Raw genomic sequence first — 27,713 nt, 5'->3', positions numbered from 1 at the left:
TAATTCTTTAAAGTTAGCCCTTGAGAAGTCAAAAACCCTAGTCCCAGATCTATTTTAGTTTATCCTTCCATCTAGTTTGAACTGAATTAGCTCATGATCACTCGAACCAAGGTTGTCCCCTACAACCATTTCTTCTATGAGGTCCTCACTACTCACCAAAAACAAATATAAAATGGCATCCTCTCTTGTTGGTTCTTCAACTACTTGGTGAAGAAATCCACCTGCTATCACATCCAGAAAAATCTGAGCCCTACTATTCTTGCTAGCACTTGTCCTCCAGTCTATATCTGGGAAGTTAAAGTCTCCCAAGATCACACATTTCCCATTAGTGTTTACCACCTCTGACTGATCCCTCCCACCGTCAGTGCAAGTCCATGTACAACTTAACTATGGACCTGCCAGCATCTCTCCTTTATAATAATGCTCCACGCACCCCCAGAATCCACCTCTCATGATTCCTCTGGAGCGATCTCAGATCCAAATGTAAATTTATCCTCTCAAGTCTCCCTCTCATTTATTTTGCTGAGATGTTTCTTGCAAAACTTTCCCTCCCCTCTGATACCTGAAAGGACCAACATTTCTTCCCACTGAGGAGTGCTGTTATTTTTTAAAAGTAAATGAAGGCATTAAAGAGAAGCCAGAGTGGCTTGGGTGGATGCCTGGTAGGGTTACCACCTGGCTGATATTTGACAAGCCTGCCCATTGTTTTATGGATTTGCCAGTTGCCAGAAAAATAATCTAGTCTCCCAGGTGTTTTTTTTACGTGAGTCTAAAGATTTGCATGATTATCCTAACACAATGGGAGATCTAATGTTAAAAGTTTCTGTGTCCACCTAAAGATGCTGCAGTGTTCCCAGTTCCACAGGTTAAGCAATAACAGATCAAAGGTGTTGAAAATACAGCAGCTGCCTGCCCACCAACACACACGTGCACCATGTGTGAAATGGTTTAACTCACACGACAGTGAGGAGACATGCGATGTTATCAGTCTTATCTATATGTGTTCTCTCTCTAGATACTATGAGCTGCTGTTGAATGGGGATTGTGGAGTTGCCTTGTGGTTAGGGTTACTTGGGGTTTGCCTTCTGTGTGGGCAGGTGCCAATTTTCTTTTTCACATTTCAAAGATGGTAACACTAATGCCATGCACAAGTTCAGAATCCCAACATGGTTTGGAAAAGATCTGCTACTGCTGTAAAACACCCACCGACTAAGAACATTCAGCTGCCTCTCAACTTTACCTGCTTACTCTGTTCATTTCTTATCAATATCATGGCAAAACCAAAAATCTCTCCAACATGCTACCAGTGTAGAAAACGCACTTTATTCTACAATATTTAAACCAGCAATGGCAGCAAATCAGCCCTTCAGTTGAAAGAAAATACTCTCTCTTACCAGTGACAAGAACTTTGAAGGTCAGTTTTTGGCCTGCAGCCTCACAGGTGTACTCTCCAGCGTCCTTCTTCTCCACCTGATCCACGACCAGACGCCGGGATTTGCCTTCAGACTCCACTTTGAGTTTCTTGCTGGACGTGATTGGTTTCCCATCTTTGTACCATTTCACTTCAGTCTTGGCCTGGGTCACCTCACAGCTCAGGGTGGCGCTCTCTGTCAGGGCGGCCTTCACCTCCTTCTGCACCTTCTCCTTGTTTGCAAACACCTCTTCCATCTCTGCCGGGGAAAAGGAATTACAGGGCTTAATCTCCCTCACTGATGCGATGCCACTCAGAGAACAGAGAAGGAGAAGGCAGAGAGAAGCTGACAGCTCTGCTTCCTCAGGCTGCTTTCTGCACGTCTCCCCTACTTTCCCAGACCCTGAACAATACAGCTAGAAGTACAATTTCAACATTACCTATGGAGCCTGTAGGGTGTCTCCTTCATAATAAACCAACCTGAACCCCCACATTCAAACTTTCATTATTGCTTTGGAGAGTGACCTCAGATCCAGATCTGAATTTATCGGCACAGGTCTCCCTTTAGTTTTTTCACCAACATCTTCCTTACAAACTTTTCCTTCCCCTTAGAAACCTAAATGGATGTCAGTCTTCTTTCCCTTTAAGCAGCGAGTGAAACAGTGGCATTAAGGACAAGCCAGGGTGGCTCGTATGGATGCCAAACAGACATTCAGAATCCCAACCTTGTCTGGGAAACGTTATGCTGCTGCTGCAAAACACCCACCGATTAGGACCATTCCGGCACCTTCCCATTTTACCTGCTTACTCTGTAAATGTATTCATAATATTGTGGCAAAACCCAAAAGCCCCCTGGACTCAGAGTCGAGGTGCCAGCAGAGCAGGAAATTCATCTTACTCTACAATGCTCTAAATCAACAATGGCAGTAAATCAGCCCTTCAGTTGAAAGAAAATACTCTCTCTTACCAGTGACAAGAACTTTGAAGGTCAGTTTCTGGCCTGCGGCCTCACAGGTGTACTCTCCAGCGTCCTTCTTCTCCACCTGATCCACGACCAAATGCCGGGATTTGCCCTTAGACTCCACTTTGAATTTCTTGCTGGAGGTGATCAGTTTCCCATCTTTGTACCACTTCACTTCAGTCTTGGCCTGGGTCACCTCACAGCTCAGGGTGGCGCTCTCTGTCAGGGTGGCCTTCACCTCCTTCTGCACCTTCTCCTTGTTTGCAAACACCTCTTCCATCTCTGCCAGGAAAAAGGAATTTACAAGGGCTTAATCTCCCTCACGGATGTGAAGCCACCCAGAGAACAGAGAAGGAGAAGGCAGGGAGAAGCTGACAGCTCTGCATCTGAGACACTTATTTCTTCACGTTTGCCACCTCTGCCTGATCCCTCCCACCATCAGTGCAAGTCCATGTACAACCTTAACTATGGACCTGCCCACACCTCTCCTGCCCCACATCTCCAGACTCCATCTCTCATGTTTCCTCTGGAGCGATCTCAGATCAAAATGTGAATTTATCCTCTCAAGCCTCTCTTTGGCTTATTTAGGCTGAGATGTTCCTTACAGAACTTTCCTTCCCCTCTGATAGCTGACACGAGCAACATTTCTTCCCTCTGAGGAGTGCTGTTATTTTTTTTAAGTAAATGAGGGCATTAAAGAGAAGCCAGCGTGGCTCAGATGGTCCGTGCAGACTTTCAGAATCCCAAACTAGTTTGGAAATTGTTACGTGGCTGCTGCAAAACACCCACTGACTAAGAAGATTCAGGCACCTCCCCATTCTACCTATTTACTCTGTAAATTTTTATCAATATTTTCACAAATCCCATAATTTTTTTAACAGTCCTCTGGACTCAGAGGTCTTACATATAACAAAAATATTCTTTCTTACCAGTGACAAGAACCTTGAAGGTCAGTTTCTGGCCTGCAGCCTCACAGGTGTACTCTCCAGCGTCTTTCTTCTCCACCTGATCCACGACCAGATGCCGGGATTTGCCCTCAGACTCCATCTTGAATTTCTTGCTGGAGGTGATCAGTTTCCCGTCCTTGTACCACCTCACTTCAGTCTTGGCCTGGGCCACCTCACAGCTCAGGGTGGCGCTTTCTGTCAGGGTGGCCTTCACTTCCTTCTGCACCTTCTCCTGGTTTGCAAACACATCCTCTCGCTCTGCCATGGAAAAGGAATTAGAAGGGCTTTAACTTCCTTACTGATGCCATTCAGAGTTCACAGAGGGAAGCGCTGACATCTCTGCCCCTGAGGCACCTTTTGCCGCATGTTTTCTACCTGTGCCTGACCCCTTCCATCATCAGTGTAAGTCCATGTGCAACCTTAACTATGGTCCTGCCAGCACCTCTCCTTTATAATAATCCACCCCAAATCCCCAGACTCAACCTCTCATTATTCCTCTGGAGTGATCTCAGATCCACATGTGAATTAATCCTCTCAAGCCTCCCTTTATCTTATTTAGCTGAGATGTTCCTTGCAAAACTTTCCTTCCCCTTTGACAGGTGAAAGGACCAACATTTCTCCCCTCTGAGGGGCACTGTTCTTTTTTTCAAAGTAAATGAAGACATTACAGAAAACCCAGGATGCACTGATGGATACCAAGTAAAAGTTTAGAGTTCCAACCTAGTTTGGAAAATGATATGCTATTCCTGCAAAACACCTACCGCTAAGAAGATTCAGGAGCTTCCCCATTTTACCTGCATACTCTGTTAATTCATACACAATATGGTGGCAAACTCAAAGTCCCCTCCAAAGCCTCCTTCACTCAGAGCTGAGATGCCAGCAATGTAGGAAGTGCATCTCACTCTAGAATGGTTTACTCAACAACCGCAACAAATCAGTGCATGAGTAGAAAGGAAACAATCCCTCCCACCTGTGATGATAATCTTGAAGGTCAGTTTCTGGCCTGCGGCCTCACAGGTGTACTCTCCAGCATCCTTCTTCTCCACCTGCTCCACGACCAGACGCCGGGATTTGCCCTCAGACTCTACTTTGAATTTCTTGCTGGAGGGGATCAGTTTCCCGTCCTTGTACCACCTCACTTCAGTCTTGGCCTGGGTCACCGCACAGCTGAGGGTGGCGCTCTCTGTCAGAGCGGCTTTCACCTCCTTCTGCACCGTCTCCTTGTTTGCAAACACTTCTTCAGGCTCTGGGATGGGGAAATTAAAGAAGAACCACAGAAGGAATAAATCTATCATGGCCAATGGACTGTTACATGTATCTAGTGTTTTAACAGAATAAAGTCATTCATCTGATGAACCATCATTCTTATAGTTCCAGACTCCATTAACAGCATGTTATAAATGAATCCTCTACCACACACTCCCTAGGTTTCTCCAAATCCTTGGTATCTTGATGCTCTTTAAGTAGGCAGCCCTGCATATTTTCCAGCTTCCAATATTAACATCCAAAAAATGTTTCTTTTGTTGTTGTTCTTGTTGTTGGGTTTGAGGCGGGGGGGTTGGTTCATCTTCTAGGGGATAAGCCAGCTCCATCCCATTTGCAGTGCTGCTGTGGTCTAGTAACATGCCATTGAAGTCAGCTCTCTGACATCTGAAGTCTTTAAATCAAGATTGGGTATCTTCCTATAAAATATGCTCTAACTCAACCACAAAATATGGGCTTAATGTAGGAATTAATGGGTGGAATTATTTGGCCTGGGTGATGCAGCTCAGACTGGATGATCACGGCAGTTTCTTTCCGCACCTCAAAATCTATGAATGTTGAGACATATGATACATTCAGCAGTGTAGCAGGGGGATTTTACCTTAATGTATCTAGTATATTTGGCAGCAAATAAAGTAGTTAAACAAATTTACTTCCAAAGTAGAACCTTAATACCTTTACCTCAGCAAATGAACTGGCACTGAAAGACTATCACGGCTAATAAATGATAAACTAAATATACCCATTTAAAGGATATGGTCAGCCATCTTGCTAACCAATGACTAGCAAGTCACTGTTTGATAATCCCCACAATTTATGCCATAGTTCTCATTTTCTATCTGAGGGTGGTTTATATGGAACAGTTTTTTTCTTCCTGAATTTTGTACTAAATGTTGTTTTATATCTTCTCATTTATATGTTGATTTATGATCTGCATTAATACATACATGAAAAGCGGCATGATTCTCCTTTACCACCAGTGTAAATCAGAATTGATCACACTTAAGTCTAAAGATTTCACTAGTGTACAATTGATGTATGGGAGAGGGGAATCGGGCAGTAAGTATTTAGGGACAGATTTTTAAACAGTGGCTTCCATTTTTGCATCCACTCTTTGTGCCTACACATAACTGCTTGTGCAATTTAGGTTACTCCCACATTTAAACTGATTTACAGACATAATCAGTACTTAGACATCTAAATGTTTTACTGTGGATGCAAGTTATTTGCACTCAGAATTACAGGGGCAAAAAAAGTGGCCCAGTTAACACTGGTCTGAATGTTAGACCTATGTTAATATGGACTGACTAGAAATGCATATATTAACACAATAATTCACAAAACAGTTCACATAACTGGATGTCATCTAGTTGAATGATCAAGTAACAGACCATACATATTACAGATTAATTATTTCACTTCCTAAGTCTGATTTCTCTCCTTTAATATTGGGGATGTTATATATTGTGAATACATTTGCTAACTGCCAGTCAATATAATTTAGTGATTCTGCTAGGATCAAATTTATCCTAAGGGTAACTCCACTGACTTCACTAGATTTATACTAGGAATGAATATGACCATTACAATTCAGAAAGGGACAGAAATACTTTTAAAGTTAAGCAAGATATTACATTTCACTGAGAAAATAGACATATTATCAGATCCTCAGCTGGCATATGTCAATGTAGCTCCACAGAAATTGCTTAAGATGATTTACGCCAGCTGAGGATCTGGCCCCTCTATATTAGGATTTTATGAGCATTCACTGTGTACAATTAACTTTAAAATCATGTAGATTGCAGAACAAGCTCCTTGGTGCCCATATGTGGTCCAGTGCACAAGGTTATAGATGCTCGGTTCTTGTTTCCCTTAACAGGAGGGTAAGTGACTACATCCTTGGGGGGTTTTCACCTTCTTCTGCAGCATAGGGCATGGGTCACTTGCAGGTTTAAACTAAAGTAAATGGTGAATTCGCTGTAACTTGAAGTATTTAAACCATGTTTTGATGACATCAGTAACTGAGCCAAAGGTTAGGAATCTATTATAGGAGTGGATGGGCAAGGTTCTGTGGCCTGCAATACACAGTAGGTCAGACAAGATGATCATAATGATCCCTTTTGATCTTAAAGTCCATGAGTCTATCCCAGTGCGTCAAACTGAATATTTACTCCTTTAAAAGGAAAGGTTTTGTGCTTCCAGTGGAGCCCTGGAGCATAAGAACCATGAAAACCAATGTGAGTGCAATGGTAATTGGATAAATTAAGACCCAGAAAGTCACTGCATTTCTGAAGAATCCAGTAAAATAAAGATTTCTGCAACTAAAGCACCAGCCACTGAAAAAGAACTGATAAATCCTTCCTGACTTTCAAGGTTGGATCAGCTTTCTAGAGTGCTGCTGATGGATCTGCATGTCATGTTACAGTCGCATGTCTGCAAAACCCAGCAGTAACTGAATAGTGCTCTCTGGTTATGACACAGGAGGGGGAGGATGCCGCATTATCCCGTGCAGCTGTGAAGTTACCCTGTTTGAAAGAGAACTGGAAACACTGGGGTTCGCATGCAAACAGCAGTCAATCATTCTGAGGGCTGGCTAGGGCAGCCATTTTATCCACTGGCTACATCTCAGAATTTTTCTGGGGCCTTGCATCTGCAATTGCAGACCATCAGGGTTTTTTCAGAGTCCCCACCACACTTTCATTTTTTTTAAATCAACTCCTGCTCTGCGTTCTCCTCTCCGAAAGCTTCCTTCCTAGTCTGAGCCCCACTGAAGTGCAACAGCAGCCATCTTAGTTGACACCAGGGACTGAACTAGGGAACCTCCTGAGCTAAAGGCACAAGCTGCTACAGCTTGAGCTAAAGAGCCAAACCTCTGTAGCCGAGCTCTGTAACAGACTCACCTTCTCTGAACACGTAACACACTGGAGAGTGGGTTATGGTGCACTTGAAGCCACAGCAGAGTTAGCAGGGAGCAGAGATACACCATGTTGGGACAGCAGTTCCCACAGGCGTTCTGCTTACAGAAGACTGAGGCAAGCAGAATGTCTCCAGGGGTGATGAAGGAACAGCAAAGGTTACACTCTTTACACTGGAGCTGCACCCCATATTGGCTTGGACCCCTAATGGACACGGAAGTAGCAGGGCCCATGGCCTCCCAACATTGTGGCTCCTTTGTGTGTCTAATAAAACATTATTTATTTGTGTTACAGTAACACCCAAAGGCATCAGTCAGGATTAGTGTCCCGTTATGCCCAGCTCTGTACAAACACGTAGGGAGACATGGTGCCTGCTCTGATAAGCTCACAATCTAAACAGACAGTAAGTATGAAGGAGAGAGAAGGGGTATACGACATATACGCACAGGGATCTGGGGATGAGACCTTCTTTATATAAAGTAAAAAGCAATTAAGCACAATTGCCTCTGCCAGGTGGAAGTTAGTTTTTGTCTTTTCAGTTTTAATTAGGGAGCAGACAAGGTGATCATAATGGTCTCTTCTGATCTTACAATTTATTAATGAATTGTTACCCCCATCCTAATTTCTCCCTTGATTAATAACCACACTGAGCACATCATGTTTGCAAAGCACTTTATGTTCCACAGCCAGTGGAGACTGATGCAGTGAGGGGTAGTGATTTAGCCCAGGCAGACACAGTAAGTCCCACTGGGGCTCAAACCCAGGTCTCCCAGATACTACTCCCTAAGTTACTGGCAGCATTATAACTACATGGCACCTTGCCCCTGTATCGGTTCACAGGGAGAAGAAATAATTTTCTGTCATCTACCGCACCTGCAGAAGCACACCCAGAATCTATCCCTAATCTAACTAATACCAAATGAAACATTGGAAGGTTTTTGTTAATGTCCAATAAGAACTGTGCTGGATTGGATCACCAGTAGCCTGCTTCTGGCAGTGGCTTATACCTGATACTTCACCGACAGGGGAAAGACAGATAACATAGAGTAGATGAAATGGATATGAGGCCAAATAGATGAGAAGAGATTGATTATATTATCATATAGCGAGGGTCAGATTATGGGAGGGAAGTGCTGATATTCTTTACACCAGATGCACCTATAATTCCAGAGCAGAAGGTATTTCTGCTGAAATGATCAGAAGTGAAGCAGTAATGTTGTCATTCAATCCATCATCATTAGTCTTCAGGGTTAACACCATTGCTGCTCAAACTGTTTATTGCAAATAATTTATCTGATGAGTGTATCCCTCTTTCAACTGGCTAATTATCCACAAAGAGACTAGGATTCATAGGAATCTATTTGTAACTCAAAACTATCCGCTGAACTGTTTTATGAAAATAAAATTCAGCATCAGGGACTGTTTGCTGTTCTCATTATTTGCCATTGATACCGTGAGGCTCCAGAGGCTTCTGGAGCGGCAAAAACCTGGAGAATATTGGTAGGTGCTAGATCAAACCAGCAGATGTTCCCATCACTTCCATTCAATTGAATCTTATTTTCAGTTTATTCTGAAATGGCTCAGGATATGTCAGGCATATCAATGCTAGTGTGAGGCCTTAGCTGCTATTTACTGGACAGCTGAACCAATTGCAAAATGATTAAGCTACCAAAAGAAACCCCATCACTGACAAAAATCTAGTTCCTAAAATGCCCAGAGGCTCAAAATGAACTGATGTTTGAAAGAAAAAAATCTGCTTGCGTCATCGCTCATTGTTCCGAGAATAGAGCTGACCTTGTACATCCACCTTCTTAAGATTCCCATGGATCCCAGATCCATTTAGAGAACATGCTAGATGCCACCATCACTGGACGAAAGCAGGGTGGGGAGGCGAGCTGGATGAAAGATGTGCACACAACGTGTTTGTGAAATCCAGCTCACTGCTCATTCCAGCCACACACACATATCCATTTTTGTTCACTTTGCCACACATTTGAGGACTTGGGGAGGGGATTTTTTCAACACAGAATGCAAAATACGTATTTTTTGCTCACAGTATGTGTGTGCAAATGAGTGTGTCTACTGCCGATCTAAGAAAAAAGAACAGGAGTACTTGTGGCACCTTAGAGACTAAGGGTACGTCCAGACTACCCACCGTATCGGCGGGTTAAAATCGATTGCTCGGGGATCGATATATCGCGTCTAATCTAGACACGATATATTGATCCCCGAGCATGCTTATATCGTTTCCGGAACTCCATCAACCCCAACGGAGTTCCGGAATCGACACGGAGAGCCGCGGACATCGATCCCGCGCCGTCTGGACGGGTGAGTAATCCGATCTTAGATACTCGACTTCAGCTACGTTATTCATGTAGCTGAAGTTGTGTATCTAAGATCGATTTCCCCCCGTAGTGTGGACCAGCCCTAAGACATTTATTTGAGCATAAGTTTTTGTGGGCTACAGCCCACTTCACTGGATGCATAGAATAGAACATATAGTGAGGAGAACATGAAAAGGTGGGAGTTGCCCAATCAACTCTAAGAGGCTAATTAAGATGAGCAATTATCAGCAGGAGAAAAAAAAACTTTTGTAGTGATAACCAAGATGGACCATTTCAGACAGTTGACAAGAGCTGTTAGGATACTTAACATGGGGAAATAGAGTCAATGTGTGTAACGGCTCAGCTATTCCCAGTTTCTATTCAAGCCCAAATTGATGGTATCTGTTTGCATATTAATTCAAGTTTCAGCAGTTTCTTGTTGGAGTCTGTTTTTGAAGCTTTTCTGTTGCAAGATTGCCACCTTTAAGTCTGTTACTGAGTGACCAGAGAGGTTGAAGTGTTCTCCTACTGTTTTTTGAATGTTATGATTCCTGATGTCAGATTGATTCCTGCTGATTTGTTTGCCCTGCCAACCTGTAGGTGCCAGCTGTGTGTGTCCAGGGGTGGCCCTAGATTAGCAGCCAGCAACTGATGCCCTAGGTGAATCATGCAATCAGTGCACCCACCCCCAAATCCCAAGGGTAGATCTGGGCTGAGGATTTTGGTAAACTGGGAAACATTTTGCCTCTTTTTTCCTTTTGATTTTTTAAGCATTTTTTTAAACAGAAGCTTAATTATTCTGTTTATTCGTCCATCCATCTGTCCAATCAATGTTTCTGAGATCCGTTAAAATAGAGACACAAAATTTTCAGATTTGTACACAACAGTTAGATGATATTTCAGTCTGATTTCAAATAAAAATGCATTAAAAATGTTAATGATAATTTTTATTACAAATCCAAAATCATCCATTCCGCTATCCTGCTTTAACTGCCATTACCACCACATCCAATATAGAAAGAAATAAGAAAACTCTGCAATGAACTTTAACCTGTATTTACAAAACACTCCAAATAAAAAACACTCTGTGCTTTTAAAACATGACTTTTCTTGCTATAAGTTTTGAAAGTCCAGTCACTAGTTCTTTTAGATCCAGTTTTCCAGCTATTTCATGCTCTATTGACATTGTGGCAAGTCCAACAAGTCTCTCTTGCACCAATGTTGAATGCAGATGTGTTTTTTTTATCAATTTTAACTTTGAAAAGCTACACTCCCTAGTAGCTACAGAAACTGGCAGAGTTAAAAGAATGAGTAGAGCTAAAAAAATGTTTGGAAAACTGTCTGAGAGTTTATTTTCACAAACAAACTTCACTACTTCTTCAGGAGTGGAATGTTTCTTAGGTCATCTTGAAAAAGCCTGAAGCTCACTACACAAATCTGTAGAATCAATGTCTTTTGAATTTTCATGAGTCAATGCTGACTCCAGTTTAATACAAAATTCTCTTAGCTGTTTTGCTGTTTTCTTTTGCAAGCTGTGGATATCATATAGACAGCCAAATACTGACTCTAGCTGCTGCATCTGTTGAAATCCTTTGTCAACTGAGGGAATAGCACTATCAAGGACTGTGATGTAGAAATTCACATTGAACCTTTGTTTTGGGTTCTAAATGGGTGTGTCTCATCCTTCATACGAAAACTGCTGTTTCTTTTGCCGAATGCAAACTGGCTCTGGTTCAAATTCTGTTGGAAAGTCTATTTCTTCAGCAAGCTCAAGAGAGTCTACCAGTGTTCTTTCAAACCCATCCTCACTTCTGAATTCCTCCAGAATATTTTTAGTTTGCTGCAGTTTTTGAATAGCAGATATGTTCAGGTTCTTTTCCTGAAGCTGCTTACTAGTGAGGTTAATCTCGAAAAGGATGTTATACCACAAAATGAGTGAAGGCACAAATTTGAACTTGGAAAGGCCATTTGCAAGAGCTTCTGCATCTGAACGTGCCGTATTGCCAGATGATCCAGTAAAGATAGTATCATCAGAAATTTCAATTAGGGCATCATAAAAGTTTACAAGTTCATAGTGAAGAGGCTTCAAAGCATCAATGTGACTCTCCCAACTTGTCTGACTAAGTGGTTTCACAGTTGGAGAATTCACATGGTGAGTCAGAATCTCCCAATGGCATGTTGAGCCTGAGAAAAACACATAAACACAATGCACCAGGTCAAAGAAACTGCTTACCTCCAAACAGCATCTAGCAGCATCAGTGACAACCAAATTCAGAGAATGCGCACTGCAAGGAACGAAAAAGGCCCTAGGATTGATTTCCATCATTCTCCTTTGCACACCATTGTCTTTACCCTTCATATTACTCCCATTATCATAGCCTCAGCCACTAAGTTTTCAACAGATAATTACATTGTTTCAAGCTCTTGTAGAATAGTTTCAGTCATAAATGTTCCAGCCTTCAGGATATGAAACCCAAAAAATGTTCCTTTATGAGCACTTCAACATTATCTTCCTCAGCAGACATTTCCACATCCACAAAACGAATGATCATCGTCATTTGTTCAACATGACTCACATCTGGTGTACAGTCCAGTATTATTGAAAAGTATTTTGCAGAATGGGCAGCTTCTACAAGTTTCTTTTTAATGGCATTTGCTAGGATTTGAATCAGTTCATTCTGTATATTTTTTCCTAAGTAATGAACCCATGTTTCATGATCAGTTATTTTACGTAGATGCTTCTTCAAGACTGGATCAAACAAAACTAGGCATTCAACAAATCTTAAAAAGTTTCCATTACCTGGAGTGCGTAATTTTTCATTTCTACCGCAGCTTCGGGATGCTAAATTTTGCCCACTGAGAACTCTCACTAAAGTAATCAGACACTCTAATATTTGTTGCCAATATTCTTTTTCCTTGATCACATGTACATTTTCTTTATCGATAGTTTTTCCTTTTTTCAATCGTAATTCACGTTCTTTCCAATTTTGAAAACATTCCAAATGTTCTGTACTTCTTTCATGTGAAGATAGAATCGAAGATATGTTTTTCCAGTCCTTTGAATCATTTTCAATAAGTGATGTACCAATTGCTTGATTTCTAAACCATTTGCATTAAAAGCAAACAGAGTCCTTAGACACTGAATATTGTAACCAGTTTCAATGAATTTCTTCCCCATTAATGAGTTTCCTTTTGTAATGCTGAGCAGAGAATTTTCTTTTATTTCCATTCTTATGGAATGGAAATTCATGAACTTGTTCGGGTCCATATTCCACGGCAATTTGCCACATCCTGTCATCACATCTGGGCCATGAAGCTGGGTCCCCATATTGTAACTTGTTTGTAACTTCCTCATCCTTTCTTCCTTCTACTTCATTTACTTCAATTTCTGCATGTCTCTCTGAAGGTGAATACATTTTCTCCACTTCCATATCAGCCTGATGCTGTGAGCTGCCTTCATCTAGAAATAAGTTTCCATCATCTTGAGTTTCCAAACTGCATTTTTGTGGATGTGAGTTACCCTCATCTCAAAGTAATATACCTTCATCTTGATGTTCCAAACTGCTTCCATGCAGATGTGAGCTAACTTCCTCTCCAAGTAAAATTTCTAGATCTGGTTGCTGGGAACTGCTTCCATCTTTATTTGGATTAAAGAGAAGATATTTCAGGAAGGATCCCTGCTGTTTTGCTTGGTCCTTTTCCTTCTCGGCCTTTTGTTTACGATACTCAGCTTCTGAGGGTTTTCTTTTTCCTCTTGCTGCCACGGGGCATTTGAATATTGTTATGTACTGTGCTCCTGATGGCAAGCATTATAGCATTAAGGATGGCTGACACACCCACCACATGGTTGGTGATTTAAACCACATTGCAGCCATCTTAACACATCTTTTCACTGCTTAAAGTTTAAATGATTAGTAACATACACTCAATTGCCTATTAAAACAGTTAATTATGCCGTTTACAGGGAAACAAAATGGCCTTTTTCGATGTTATAACCTGACACCGGTTGTTTGGAAAATAACACCCTTCCTCATGGTTACCCGCTTGGAGTGTGATGTCATCACTTTCGTAGTCTATTAAGTGTTAACGCTGTTACTTTTCTTTTATGGACCTTATTTATTACATATGAACCAGTTATAACAAAGAAAAGTTCATAATTATACAGCCCGATAACAACTCTAAGGTTTAATAACGTTTAAAGATACTCACATTTTGGATTTATAAAGCTGAAAGACGTTATTTTTTATTCTTTGGCACCAAGAAACACAATTTTCCACAGTATTTGCCCAATTCTTAACCATCTACCTGCGGCATGTGTTAAAATGACCATTTGACATGTATCAATGCACGATATCTCCACTCTACATGAATATACGGCTATGTGATCTTGATGTATATTTGAGTTAGGTGTCACTAGCATTGCAGCTCTTGCCACTGGTGGATGTGTTTCACTGTGGCTGAGTTATTGCTTATCAAAATTGAGGAGTGGGTCATCTTGACCCTATGTTGCAAATTGAAAATTTTTTTTGCTAAAATATTTTTTTGCAGTAACTAAAAGGTTTGACATATTAATAAATTCTCAGAAATGTAGAGAAATGAATTATAATTCATATTCCCTCCGTACGCACATGGGATTTGAAATAATGACATCTTCATTGTTTTATTTGTATTTTTCATCTTTTTCTTTTTTTGTTTTCATTTTATTTGTTTTTATTTATTTTTTTTCCCTCAAATTTGGTGCCCCATTTAACTTGGCACCCTAGGCGACCACCTAGTTCGCCTATGAGGATGGGCCACCCCTGTGTGTGTCTGTGTCTTTGGATGATTTAGTTGGGGATTGGTCCTGCACTGAGCAGGGGATTGGACTAGATGACCTCCTGGGTTCTCTTTCAACCCTAATATTCTATGATTCTGTGAGAGGGAGGCTATTAGGAGGAGGAAGGAAGAGAGAATGAAAGAGGAGAGCTGGTGATTTTCAGGCCGAGCAGCAGTGGGGAGGACAGGGTAGACGTGATTTCATTGGACATGCTTAAGCTGCTTTTGCCTGATGACATTTTATACATGTTCCAGCCCCAGAATGTGAACCTCAGGAGACCTGCAGAGACCTTGTGTCTATAAACAAGCACCAAGTCTGGTCCAACCCTCCCCAGCCCCCATGGCAGTACAGCTCAAAGCAAGAACAGAAGAGGATGAAATAATCCATTTTATCATGTCAGCAGAGAACTTGAGAAAAGACCCAGAAAGAGAAGTCAACAAAATATAAATCAGAGCATCTCTCCAACATGCTACCAGTGTAGGAAACACACTTTATTCTCCAATATTTAAACCAGCAATGGCAGCAAATCAGTCGAAAGAAAATACTCTCTCTTACCAGTGACAAGAACTTGGAAGGTCAGTTTCTGGCCTGCGGCCTCACAGGTGTACTCTCCAGCGTCTTTCTTCTCCACCTGATCCACGACCAGACGCCGGGATTTGCCCTCAGACTCCACTTTGAATTTCTTGCTGGAGGTGATGACTTTCCCGTCCTTGTACCACCTCACTTGAGTCTTGGCCTGAGTTACCTCACAGCTGAGGGTGGCGCTCTCTGTCAGAGTGGCCTTCACCTCCTTCTGCACCTTCTCCTTGTTTGCAAACATCTCTTCCATTTCTGCAAGACGGAAATACAGTCACGTGTGTCCTTTTGCAGTCTCCCCATATCACTGTAATATTTTTGCACCTCAGGAACGTTAATGACTATATCCTCACAACAGCCCTCTGAGATACTTCCCTATCTTTGTTCCCATTTTACAGATAGAGAACTGAGACATCAAGAGAGGCATATCTCAAAGTCACATGGGAAGTCTCTTGCAGAGCTAGGAATGTAACCAAGATCTACTGATTCCCAACCCAATGCCTTCACCCCAAGACCATCCATCCTTCCCAACAGAAAACACTGTCCACTAAAGCTGCTGTAGACTGCTGCACCACACGTCCATAGTGATGACCATGACTGATCACCATCACACTGCACTTTAGTCCAAGGATCACAGTTTCACAAACATTAAGAGCTAAGCTTTGCTGTCAGTTACCCTGGTATAAATCCAGAGCAGGGGTGGGCAAACTATAGCCCAGGGGCTGTATCTGGCCCTACAGACTTTTTTAATCTGACCCTCGAGCTCCTGATGGAGAGTGGGGTGCGGAGCTTGCCCCACTCTGGAGCTCCAGCCAAGAAGTGGGGTTGGGGACTTGCCCCACTCTGTGCGGTTCCCAGTAGCAGTAGCATGTCCTCCCTCCGGTGTCTATATGTAGGGGCAGTCAAGGGACTCTGCACGCTGCCGCCCAACCCCACAGCTCCCATTGGCCAGCAATCATGGCCAATGAGAGGTGCAGGGGTGGCGCCTGCAGACAGAGCAGCTTGCAGAGCAGCCTGGCCATACCTCCACATAGGAGCCAGAGGGGGGATGTGCTGCTGCTTCTGGGAGCTGCTTGAGGTAAGCACCAAGCAGAGCCTGCACCCCTGACCCCTTCCCATGCCCCAACCCCCTGCCCCAGCCCTGATCCCCCTCCGAACCCCTTGGTCCCAGCCCAGAGCACCCTCCTGCACCTCCAACCCCTCATCCCCAGCCCCACCCCAGAGCCTGCACACCCAGCCAGAGCCCTGACCCCCAAACCCAACCCCCTGCCCCAGGAAGGAGCCCCCTCATGCACCCTGAACTCCTCATATCTGGCCCCACCCCAGACCCTGCATCCCCAGATGGAGCCCTCACCACCTCCCGCACCCCAACACCCAATTTTGTGAGCATTCATGGCCCACCATACAATTCCCATACCCAAGTGTGGCCCTCAGGCCAAAAAGTTTGCCCACCCCGATCTAGAGTAATTCCACCGACTTCTTCCAGCACCTACATGTTCCTTGGTGGCTTCCCATCCAAACACGGCCCTGTCTTAGTCCTGATTAGCTTGCGGATAGCTTTGCAGCAGGTGGCCTCCTACCTCCTAGTTTGTCAAAACTGGGGCAGTGAGAAAGAGACTCTTTGGTACCAATGGAGGATTTCAAAGGACAGCAAAGCAAGATGTGGCCCACAATAACCACAAATGGTAGAACCTCAGAGTTAGGAACACCAGAGTTATGAACTGACCGACCAGCCACACACCTCATTTGGAACTGGAAGCACACAGTCAGGCAGCAGCACAGACAGAAAAAATCAAACAGTACAGTACTATGTTAAATGTCAGCTACTAAGAATAAAGAGAAAGTTAAAAAAAAAGATTTGACAAGGGAAAGAAAAACTCTTTCTGTGCTTGTTTCATTTACATTAAGATGGTTAAAAGCAGCATTTTTCTCTGCATAGTAAAGTTTCAAACCTGTATTAAGGCAATGTTCAGTTGTAAACTTTTGAAAGAACAACCAGAACGTTGTGTTGAGAGTTACAAACATTTCAGGATTACGAACAATCTCCCTTCCCGAGGTTTTGGTAACTCTGAGGTTCTACTGTACTTCCTAGCTCTCACGACCCCAAACAAAGCCCCGTCAGCTTCAAGATCCTGTTCAAAACTGCTGTTCACAAACCTTCTATGCCCCCCTCAGACTCTCTCTCTCTTTGCTATTAGTGTTTTCCACTACGTGCCTAGCATCAAATTCCTCTTGTCACTACACACAACCAACTCATCAATGCTTCAAAATCCAGCTCCTCTTGCTATTTGGAAGAGCTTTTCTGTGTCACTTCAAACATCCCTCTTTGCGTTTAGCTACATCTCTTAGTTTATCTCTCACCCGTTCCTGACTCTCTGCTATTATTTTGTGTTTTAATTCTGTGGACCTGATGTTGCAGGTGCAATGGTGCAAGGCAGGTCGCTTGATATCCAAGAGCTACCCTCTGCAGCCATAGCATGTTGCACCTGCATGTATTTGTGGACACCCAATTGCACATGCAAAAGTAGAGGCAGGTTTCAGGCTCCACTGAAAATCAAGCCCTGTGGCAGAGTTATTTACCCTGAGAAGGGTTTGGGGATGCACCTTAGATGCAAGATGCTATCCAGGATTAGGTATTTTATTGCTTCTGAGATTTCACTTATCTGCTCACCTTTGACTTTGACTTTGAATGTTACTTTGTCATCCTTCGATTCACAGGTGTAGCTCCCCTGGTCATGCTGTGTCACATTCTTGATGATGAGCTTTCGGTCTGTTCCCTGAGAGGTGACTGTCGTTCTCTGGTCCTGCTTAACTTCAGTTTGATCCTTCTTCCACACAACAGCTCCACTCGCCACCGAGACCTCACATGCCAGCTCTAGACCCTCAGAAGGACTGACTGAAATTTCTGGTGTTGCTTTAGGCTTGTTGACAAACTTAACAACTTCACCTAAAAAGAAGAAGGAAAAGTAGTTTGTGTCCCTCCATTAACCTAGAGCAACATAAGAACAACCCAGTTACACCCAGGCATGATTTCAATGTTAGTGATCTCCAGGGCCTGGGGTTCCATCTATGGAAGAATTTACATGTGTAATTTGCTTGTGTTTCATTCCCCTCCAGTAACAGGATCACAGATAACAGCCAACTACAGCCACCCACTAGTGGAATTTCTCCTTTAGCTCAAGTGGTAGAGGTCTGTGCTAAAGGTCCAAAGTTCAAACTCTTCTGATGACCCCTCCAGGGAGTTACTAAAAATGTATCCCCTGACTTCCATGGGAGCTGTGTGTATACTAACCATGTGCAGAAGCTGGTGCTATGTATTTCAGCCTAACGCAGGAAGGATGAGTATGGTTACAGAGTGTAATGACAACATGGTTGTCACTAAGGGAGTTGCATATGAGTGTAGCTGAGGGCAGAAGTTGATAGGAGTGTCATATGTAAGACATAGGGGTTAATTGGAAGGGACCTTCTAATTGGTACTGGTGAGGCCTCAACTAGAGTACTATGTCCAGTTCTGTACACTAGCCTTTAGGAAAGATGTGGACAAACTGGAGAGAGTTCAGAAAAGAGTAATAGACATGATAAAAGGTTAAGAAAACCTGACCTGTAAGGAGAAATTAAAAATTGGACATGTTTAGTCTTGAGAAAAGAAGAAGCCAGTCCATGCAAATAATAAAAACCTACTGCTGTGTGCATTTAGTGGCATTTTCCTTTATCTCAAATAGTGGAGGCCTGTAAGTTGGAACTGAAGGTTACAGTTCAAATCCTGTTAATGATCCAGGTTAGGGGTTACTACAGTGAGGGCTGTTGTTTTGGGATTTTTTGCCCAGAATGCATTTGCAAAAGTTAACATTAAAGTGAAGATGACATAAATTAAAATTATAATTTTTTTAAATATGGAGATATACCTATCTCCTAGAACTGGAAGGGACCCTGAGAGGTCATTGAGTCCAGCCCCCTGCCTTCACTAGCAGGACCAAGTACTGATTGTGTCCTAGATCCCTAAGTGGCCCCTTCAAGGATTGAACTCACAACCCTGGGTTTAGCAGGCCAATGCTCAAACCACTGAGCTATCCCTCCCCCCATGGGGCACTGAGCTGCATAGAGATAAGCACCTCGTAGATTAATCTGGGAACAAATGTATGAAACATCCCATTGCTCAAGCTAACAAGCAACAGTGAGCGTAACATGTATTTCACACCACGCACTCAAACAGGCTAGCCTACTGTGGAGAACGTTGATGGCTGTCAGTGATAAGTAACCTTGGTTTAACATTGCATATTATTCTGCAGCACCTGTTGCTTTCGGTTGCCAAGTATCTCAAGGACAACTAAGACCTTTGCCAACCATTTCTACAGCACCAAGGAACAAACATTTCTGTTAAAACTTATCTATCATTGGGAGTAATCTATTTTTACAAGAACTATTTGACTATGGAATAATAGCTTCATTGGAGTCTGGGCATTAAAGGTTTATGGGGAACATTCACTACTACAAAGGTAGCTTATTTCCCAGTCTTAGTTCTGACCCAACGCCTAGCAGTGCTTCTGATTAGCACTCTGGACATTTTTTATTCTGAAAAGTGAAACCTGCTTGGTTTAGAGTTTTCTTAGGAGCCTGAAACTCAGCCCATTTGCCAAAAAGTTCACTGAGGTTTCCAAATCTTTTGGTAGCCGTGGGTCCAGTTTGCCTGAGCCAGCTACAAGTTCTGGTGGAAACAATGTGAAATTCAGTAGTTTTGACCATGACCAAATGAAACTTGGTAGTTTCAAGTTTTGAGATTTTGGAATCATTTGATGAAACTCAAAGTAAAATCCAGTGAAACAAATCCAGAAAAACTTCCCACCGATCCCTGTGTACGAAGTCGGCTGGATTTCACAGAGCATTTTTTATGATGTATCCTCAATACCATTAGCTCTGAACATAAAAAGGCAATACTGGGTCAGACGAAAGGTCCATCTAGCCCAGTATCCTGTTTACCGACAGTGGCCAATGCCAGGTGCCCCAGAGGGAATGAACAGAACAGGTCATCATCAAGTGATCCATCCCCTGTCCAGCTCTGGACTGGAATACATCAGTTCCAGGACTCCCCCTCATTTGACCTGAGGGGCATGCACTCTATTTCTGGGATAGGTCAAGCTACTAAAGGAATGATTCGCGCTCTGAGACCACAAACGTTCCACAGGAGAGCAGAACTCGAGTGTAACTGGGCACCAAGGCTTTCTCAGAAGGTAGCCCATGACTCTCAAACCCCCTCTTGCAGGAGGGAGCTCAAAGGGAGTGTAAATTGTTGAGGCAATGTGCTCTAGATGGGACCGAACTACAAGATTCAGACCCAGATCCAGATGCAAACCTGTCCAAAGTCTGGGGTGTTTAGATCTGAGGTTTTGGCTTGGGCCCATCTCTAGTCATTCCATTAGTGACCTGAATATTACTATTATTGTTGTTTATGTGTATTGCAGACGTGCCTAGAGATCAGGGCCTCACTGTGCTAGGTGCTGTACACACATAAAGATGGCAGCCTCTGTCTCAATGAGCTTACAATCTAAGTGATGATGTTCCTGTTTGATGAGCCAGGACTTCAGTACCCAACATAAGCCCTGCTCACACTTGCCTCATGAACTCACCTGAGACCTTTAAATTGAAAACTAGAGTGTCCTCTCCAACTTTGCACATGTACGTTCCCTCATCTTCTTTCGTTACAGCTGAGGCGATGAGTTTGTGCAACTTTCCGTTATCCTCCAAGGTGAATTTCTTTGTGTGTCTGATTTCTTTGCCATCTTTGTACCACTGCACCATGACATTGGCTTCAGAGGTCTCAGAAACAAACTCGGCCTGTTTTCCAGAGGTGGCGATGAGAACACCGCCAGCTTTCTCTTTGTTTGTGAAGTGCACGAGGGCTGAAACAAAATGGCAAATGGCACTAGTAAGGAACTGTGTCCATATTGTCAGTTCATCTACCCATGCAGCCAGCTACATACTCTTGAATTAGGAATCACAGAATCATAGAAAAGGAGGGCTAGAAGGGACCTTGAGAGCTCATCCTGGCCATCGCCCCCACACTTAGGATCTAGTAGGTTGCTCCTGGATTCCTGATTTTGGCTAATTACCTCACGTTGTTATTTTAGGACCTGATCCGGGAAGCCTTTGTCATATGCTCTATTTGGGCAAGCAGTTCCACTTGTCAACGGAACTACTCAGGTGAACGAGGACAGTTCGTGTGAGTAAAGGCTGCCTTAGAATGTACTCTACATTTGGGTCTTTGAATAAGAATTTCATGTTTCAACAGCGGGTGATTTTCAGTTATCATCCAAGATGATAACTTGCAAAATAATCTTAATGAGGCAGGAAGGAAAGAATGGAAGAAAGAGAAGAAGAGAGAATGAACAAATATTAGGGGAAACACTGAGGCTTATTAAATTACTGTATTTATCTAGATGGGACCTTACAAGATATTTAAATGTAATCTGGGTAATCTGAGTTGTATTGCACTATAAATCTATAGAATTACCAACACCCTCTAAAAATGAAAAGATATTCCTTACAGGAAACTAGCTAGAAGACAAAAGACTTAAAATAACCCAGTGTTACAGTAATTTGTAGTGGAATAATCAATTCACCAGTATAACCTCACCCCATTCAACGTGTAGATCCAAATACACAACTGTAGCAATAATTATTAACTCAAAATATGCGCCTAACGACATAATACCATTTATTCCAAGTAAGGGAATTAATGTCCTAAAATTCTGTCATGTCATTTAAAAAAAGTACAGCAAAAGTTTAAATCTGCTTGTTGGTCCAGTATGATCAAAACTACTCTGACAGAAGTATACATAGATATGTTTTTACCCTTAATTCAAAGGGAAAAAAATCTGAACAACTTTTATACAGTTGCTGGGCTCTTATGTGCAGGGGAAACCAATACTGAATTGCTGGGCACTGAAGTGCTTGATACACTGTAAATAAATTCAACTCTCTTTTTACGATACTGCCAATGTTCTTTTTTTTTTTTTTAAATCATTGTTCTTTCTAGCAGGATGAGTGTGCAGAGCTTCTTTCACATCACCACTGGACAGAAGCCCAACCTCTACTATCCAGGTTACTAATCATCCCTACCGAAAATAGCTATCGACCCTTTCAGTCTGGGAGCCAAGAAGCTGAGAATGCCACTTCCAGTCTCTCCACAAGCTTGGAAGGGAACATTAGTGCTGCTGTCAGTTATAACTAATGGGAATTCTCCTTTAGCTCAGGAGCGGAGTTGATGCTTTGAGATCTGGGCAGCCCAATAGTAAGGAGGGATTCCTGATAGAAACAATCTTAAAAAACTTGATTAAACAATGATGAAAATTTGATTCATGGTGATTTGTACTGCAGTAGCATTTAAGGACCCCTAACAGGGATCAAGGCCAATCATACTAAGGAATTGCACAAACAAATAAAACAAAGACAGTCCCTGTCCCAAAGCTCTCACAATCTAGGATTTAGACGACACACAAGAAGTGACTAAACAGACAAATGGGAGAATGGCCGACAAAGGTGGGGAGGTATGTTAGCTGTTCTAGCTTCTCTTACAGGACTCCATTCAGTCACTAGCCTCTGATGTAAAGACTGCTCTGAGTAAAAAAAGAATAACTACAGCAACCAAAAAGATGCTAAAGAGGATACATTTGCAGCCAAAGCGCGAGTACAGTGGGAGTTTCATATGCAACTCCCTCAATGCAGCACCAATAAAACATTAACACAGATCTCTCGTTTGAGAGCTACATTTAGGTGAAAATATTTGTGAATATCTTCCAGCTAATCCAATATAAAGCGATGGGCAGATCTGACAGAATGAAAAAAAATATACTGAGAGACAGGCAGGGACAGAGAGATTTATGAGAATTAAATCATTCTGCAGCCAGCTGTAGCCAGCAAAAAGCTCTCCACAAATAGCTGAATTTTTTAATCAATTCTTTTCACGTGTGTTCATGCCTGTTTTGTGTTTGCTCTCTGAAGAATCTAGCAAGTGAGCATTCACGTATCAGTTATGTATGTTGCTTCCTCCCATGGGCAAATGAGAGTTAACAGAGCCTGCAGACTCACAGGCAAGTACAGGTGGGTGGGTTGGTGGAAGGGCAAGGAATCACAGGCTGAAGGAGGTCACAGGCCAGAAAATGCTGACAAAGGGGAGGGGGTGTCATAGATATACATGGTTAGGAGGAGCCAATCATAGATTGGGAGAAAGATGGCTAGGTCTCTATTTGTGTTACTGTGCTTAATATAGGACCCTGCACAGATCACTGCTCTGCATATTCTCAGGGTCAGAGACCAAATCGTCTTATGGGATATGTACAGACTTATATTTACTGAAATCAGAGCCTGGCGTGAAAACCTGAGTGCGGAATTTGGACCTCAGTATGGGATGATGAAAGAAAAAGGATTGCACTACCAATAATAGCTGTGTAAACTGCTCCACATACACCATCAAAACAGTCAAGACTCTTTCCCCTCTCTTAACCCTCTGACCCCCAGCCACAAACACAGCTAACTTATCCTTCTCCAGCTCCTACAGTCAGCTCCTCACACAATCATTCTCAGAGAAAAGGAGGAAGGCCAGGTCTGAGGCAAATGCATTGAAGGCTCAGTCTTGCTGTCCTTTCTTAGGCAAAACCCTCACTGGAGTCAACAGGAGTTTTGGCCAGGTAAGAGCTGCAGGATGCCAAATGCCCTATCCCTGCCACGTTACCTTTGAGTAATATAACTCCTGGTTTTGGTCTGACAACAGGCTACAATATAGAATCATAGAAGTGTAGGGCTGGAACCTCAAGAGGTCATCTAGTCCAGCCCCCTGCACTGTGGCAGAATCAAGTAAACCTACACCATCCCTGCCGGTTGTTTGTCTAACCTGTTCCGAAAAATTTCCAGTGACGAGGATTCCACAGCCTCGCTTGGTAACCTGTTCCAGTGCAGAACTATCATTGTTATTAGATAGTTTTTCCTTATATGTAAACTGACTCTCCCTTGCTGCAAATGAAGACAATTACTTCTTGTCCTACCCTTCAGAGACACAGAGAACAATTGAACATTGTCTGCTTTACAACAACTTCTACGTATTTGAACACTGTTGTCACGATCCCCCTCAGCCTTCTCTTCTCTAAGCTAAACATAGCCAGTTCTTTCAACCTTTCCTTGTAGGCCAAGCTTTCCAAACCTCTTACTATAGTTGCTTTCCTTTGGCCTCTTTCCAGTTTGTTCACATCTTCTTTACACTAAACAGGAACACAGTACAGCACTCCAGCTGAGGCCTCACCAGTGCTGACTAGAAAGTAGTAGCTCTGTACCAGGTTTTATATGGCCCACCTTATTAGACAACTGGATTAAAATCCAGCCAGAGTAATCAGAGGATAATTTGGCCCTTTCAAGCCAGTTCCAGCTCCCATAGAAGTCAGTGGAAACACTCCCATTGACAGGCTGACTGAGCCTTAAGCTTCCCTGAGGAGGCTGAAGGTTTGTAAGCACTTAGGGTGACCTGATGAGATGAAGAAAATATCGGGACACATGGGGGAGGGCGCACCAGAAGAGCAAAAACAACCATAACAACAACAACAAAAACAGTGCTGCCAGTGGAGTGAAATATCAGGACAAATTGCATCCCAACCAGTCTTGGGACAACCACCCAAATATCGGGACGGTACCGATTTTAACAGGCATGTAGCCAACATGCCTGTTAAATGAACAGGAAGCAAACCACAGGAAGGAATGCAGAAGGGGATTACCATGAGCTGAGGGACAATAGAAGCTGTGTGACACCAAGTGAAGACAAGTTGAACTTTCCTTATCTGTACAAAGCTTGGCAAACATCAAATAATAAACAATTATGAGACTTTGCCTTTCTCTTGTGCCTTCCATCTGAGTGCTTTACAAACACTAAAGGATCAAGCCTTACAGCTCCCCACACCTGTTCTTATCCTCCATGTAGTGAGAGCAAACACTGAGTCCCAGAGGGCCTTACTCCATTTACTTTAACTAAAGTTGAATCAGTCCCTGAGGGTATGTCTACACTGCAGTAAAACACTCATGGCTGGCCCATGTCAGCTGACTCGGGCTTGCGGGGCTCAGGCTGTGGGGCTATAAAACTGCAGTGTAGACATTCAAGCTCAATTTGGAGCCCAGCATCTGGGACCCTCCCCTCTCACCAGTTTTCAGAGCCCAGGTTCCAGCCCAAGCATCTACACTCCAAGCCCTGAGAGCCAAGGTCAGCTGACACAGGCAAGCAGTGAGTGATTTATGACTGTATAGACATACCCTAAGTGACTGGACCAAAGCCACACAGTGAATCTGTGTCCCTGGCGGGAATAGAGTCTATGTCTCCTGATCACCTCTCTGACTTCTTAACCACAAGACCATATTTCCCTTTCCTACAGCCCAGGCTCACTCAAGGACACCAAGCTCCAATTGACATTCTCATCCGCTTTCCGGGACATGAAGCAGGATGGATGATACGGCAGAGCCTTTACTACTGATAGAGCTCAGGGTCTGGTGTCAGCTTCCAAATACTCTTCACCTCACACACACCACCGCTTTCTAGGGAGGTACTTCCGCTTCCTTTTGGAGCGCTGGGTGTCACTAACTTCCACGAGCTCCCTTTCTGTCACATAAAGACCACACTGGCTGGGAGCAGGCCATTCACCAGAAACAGCCCAGCAAAGTCAACTCATGCACCTTTCACTGAGAGCTGATAGACTATTTCATCCCCTTCACAGACACATTCATAAATGCCAGCATCCTCTTCTGTGAGGCTGTGAATTTTCAGGATGCGTTTCTTCTCTGCTGTTTTCAATTCGTATTTTGGACTGGCCTGGATTTCCTTCCCATTCTTCATCCACTTCACGGCAGCAGCCGCGTCTGAAAGCTCCGCCCAAAGCTGTGCCTCCTCACGCAGCCGAGCAGAGACCTTTTCTATATCTCCACTCTTGTTGGTGATTCTTACTGGAGCAGCTGGGAGGGAGAAAAAAAGAAAGCTATTATATCATACTATCTCACCTATCATATATGTCTGCATTAGGTTGCAAGCTCCCCTCAGAACGAACCTGGGTCCAGATCTTGGTCTCACTCCAGTGTAAATACAGAGCAACTCCACTTACTTCAGTGGACTCGATCTGAATTTACACTGGTGTCTATGAGATAAGAATCTGTCCTATTGACTTTTATGCCTTGTAGAGCACCATATATGATGCTATCTCCAAAATCTCATAATCAATTACACATGTATCTCTGAGCACTGAAGCCGTGGTTTTAAACCTTTCTCCTCAATGGAAGTCTTCCATAGGCAACTTGAATTCCCTTTAGACACTAAAGCAGCCAGTGCCTCTCCCTGTCGGCTGGGATATTAAACCAATCACAGAAGAAACTCTTGGTTGGCTCAACCCTGTTCACACCCAAGACAAGAAGAAATCCAGGAGAGTTCAGTAAGAGTCAGAATGTGTAAATAAGAGTATCATTTTCCCCCCAGGTGAATATTTTCCCACTTTTTGGCCTCAGTTCCCCTATGTCCATCTTTCCCTCTAAGGTGCAAGTGCTGGAAATGAAGTCACCTCACTTACTGCCCGCCACCCCATCTTAGCATCCGGCAAGCACGGTATATTCTGCAGCAGAGCTAAAATTGGAACCTGCCAAGTTTTGTTTTCCATAAGGGCAGGAACACAATCCTCAAACCAAGGGTCCCACCACATGCCATCGATTCTCCTTGCTAAGCCACCATTCTGCTAGGGTGGCCCAATGAATGGGTTCAGGTTTTAACTTAACAAGCCACTATGTGAAACTCTGCCTTTGCTCCTGGAAAACCCAGACTCTCCCGACCCCTGCACTTCACCTAACATTAAAGTTCCAACATCTCTTTTTATTATTATTGTTATTTTTAAACCATTTTTGTCATTTGTCAGAACAATCACACACAACAAATTAGAGGTCAAATGTCCTCAGGGTGAAACTGCCCCTTCTCAAGGCTGTACAAACATTTGAACCCCATTTATGCCCCCATGGAAGGGCTTACATGGGGGGTTAAATGTTTAGGAAGTTACTTCTGCACTGCAATGAATTTCACCATCAATATTTGCATTGTATGAGGCACCCAGTCAGCTGTGCGCTCCCTTCTAATCATTAATACTTCAAACATTCTTCCACAGAGATTTCTCATCCAAGGATCAATAAGCCCTTTGCCCATGTTCATTAAGCTTTGCCTTTTGAAACAGGTAAATGTTATTATCCTCATTTCACAGAGAGGGAATCTTAGGCAACTCAAGGTCACATTCTGATGCTCTTAGAAACACTGAATATTCCCTTACTCCTCAAGTCATGCCCCTAGAGAGTCAGTGAGGTACTACTCAGGTATCAGAATCTGGCTCTGAAAGCTTAGGTTACTTGTCTAAGGTCGCATATCAAACCAGTAAAGGAGCTGGCAATAGAACCTCTTTCTAACCACAAGACCACCCTGCCTCCCTTGACTGAAGGAAGAAATG

General features: G+C 43.1%; 2 protein-coding genes across 51 annotated transcripts in view; one reads left to right on the top strand and one right to left on the bottom strand.

The window, feature by feature from the left end:
• The window catches only part of LOC127045875 (5-beta-cholestane-3-alpha,7-alpha-diol 12-alpha-hydroxylase), a 331,656-nt gene that overhangs the window by 250,893 nt on the left and 53,050 nt on the right, over positions 1–27,713 (top strand). The window lies entirely within an intron of this gene.
• Positions 1–27,713, bottom strand: part of OBSCN (obscurin, cytoskeletal calmodulin and titin-interacting RhoGEF) — a 301,886-nt gene that overhangs the window by 231,725 nt on the left and 42,448 nt on the right. For 34 of the 50 annotated variants that reach the window (XM_050942340.1, XM_050942350.1, XM_050942329.1 and 31 more), the window contains exons 7-14: positions 25,918–26,193; positions 20,838–21,110; positions 17,885–18,160; positions 15,193–15,468; positions 4,290–4,565; positions 3,302–3,577; positions 2,379–2,654; positions 1,395–1,670 (exon numbers count right to left, since the gene is read on the bottom strand). In XM_050942340.1, coding sequence (XP_050798297.1) covers positions 1,395–1,670; positions 2,379–2,654; positions 3,302–3,577; positions 4,290–4,565; positions 15,193–15,468; positions 17,885–18,160; positions 20,838–21,110; positions 25,918–26,193 — 2,205 coding nt within the window. The remainder of the gene's footprint in view (positions 1–1,394; positions 1,671–2,378; positions 2,655–3,301; positions 3,578–4,289; positions 4,566–15,192; positions 15,469–17,884; positions 18,161–20,837; positions 21,111–25,917; positions 26,194–27,713) is intronic. The other 16 variants (XM_050942330.1, XM_050942325.1, XM_050942368.1 and 13 more) reach the window with 13 other exon arrangements.

Source organism: Gopherus flavomarginatus, chromosome 2 (genome assembly GCF_025201925.1).
Source record: "Gopherus flavomarginatus isolate rGopFla2 chromosome 2, rGopFla2.mat.asm, whole genome shotgun sequence".
Classification (NCBI taxonomy): domain Eukaryota; kingdom Metazoa; phylum Chordata; order Testudines; family Testudinidae; genus Gopherus; species Gopherus flavomarginatus.
This window is presented reverse-complemented; position numbering and strand designations above follow the sequence as displayed.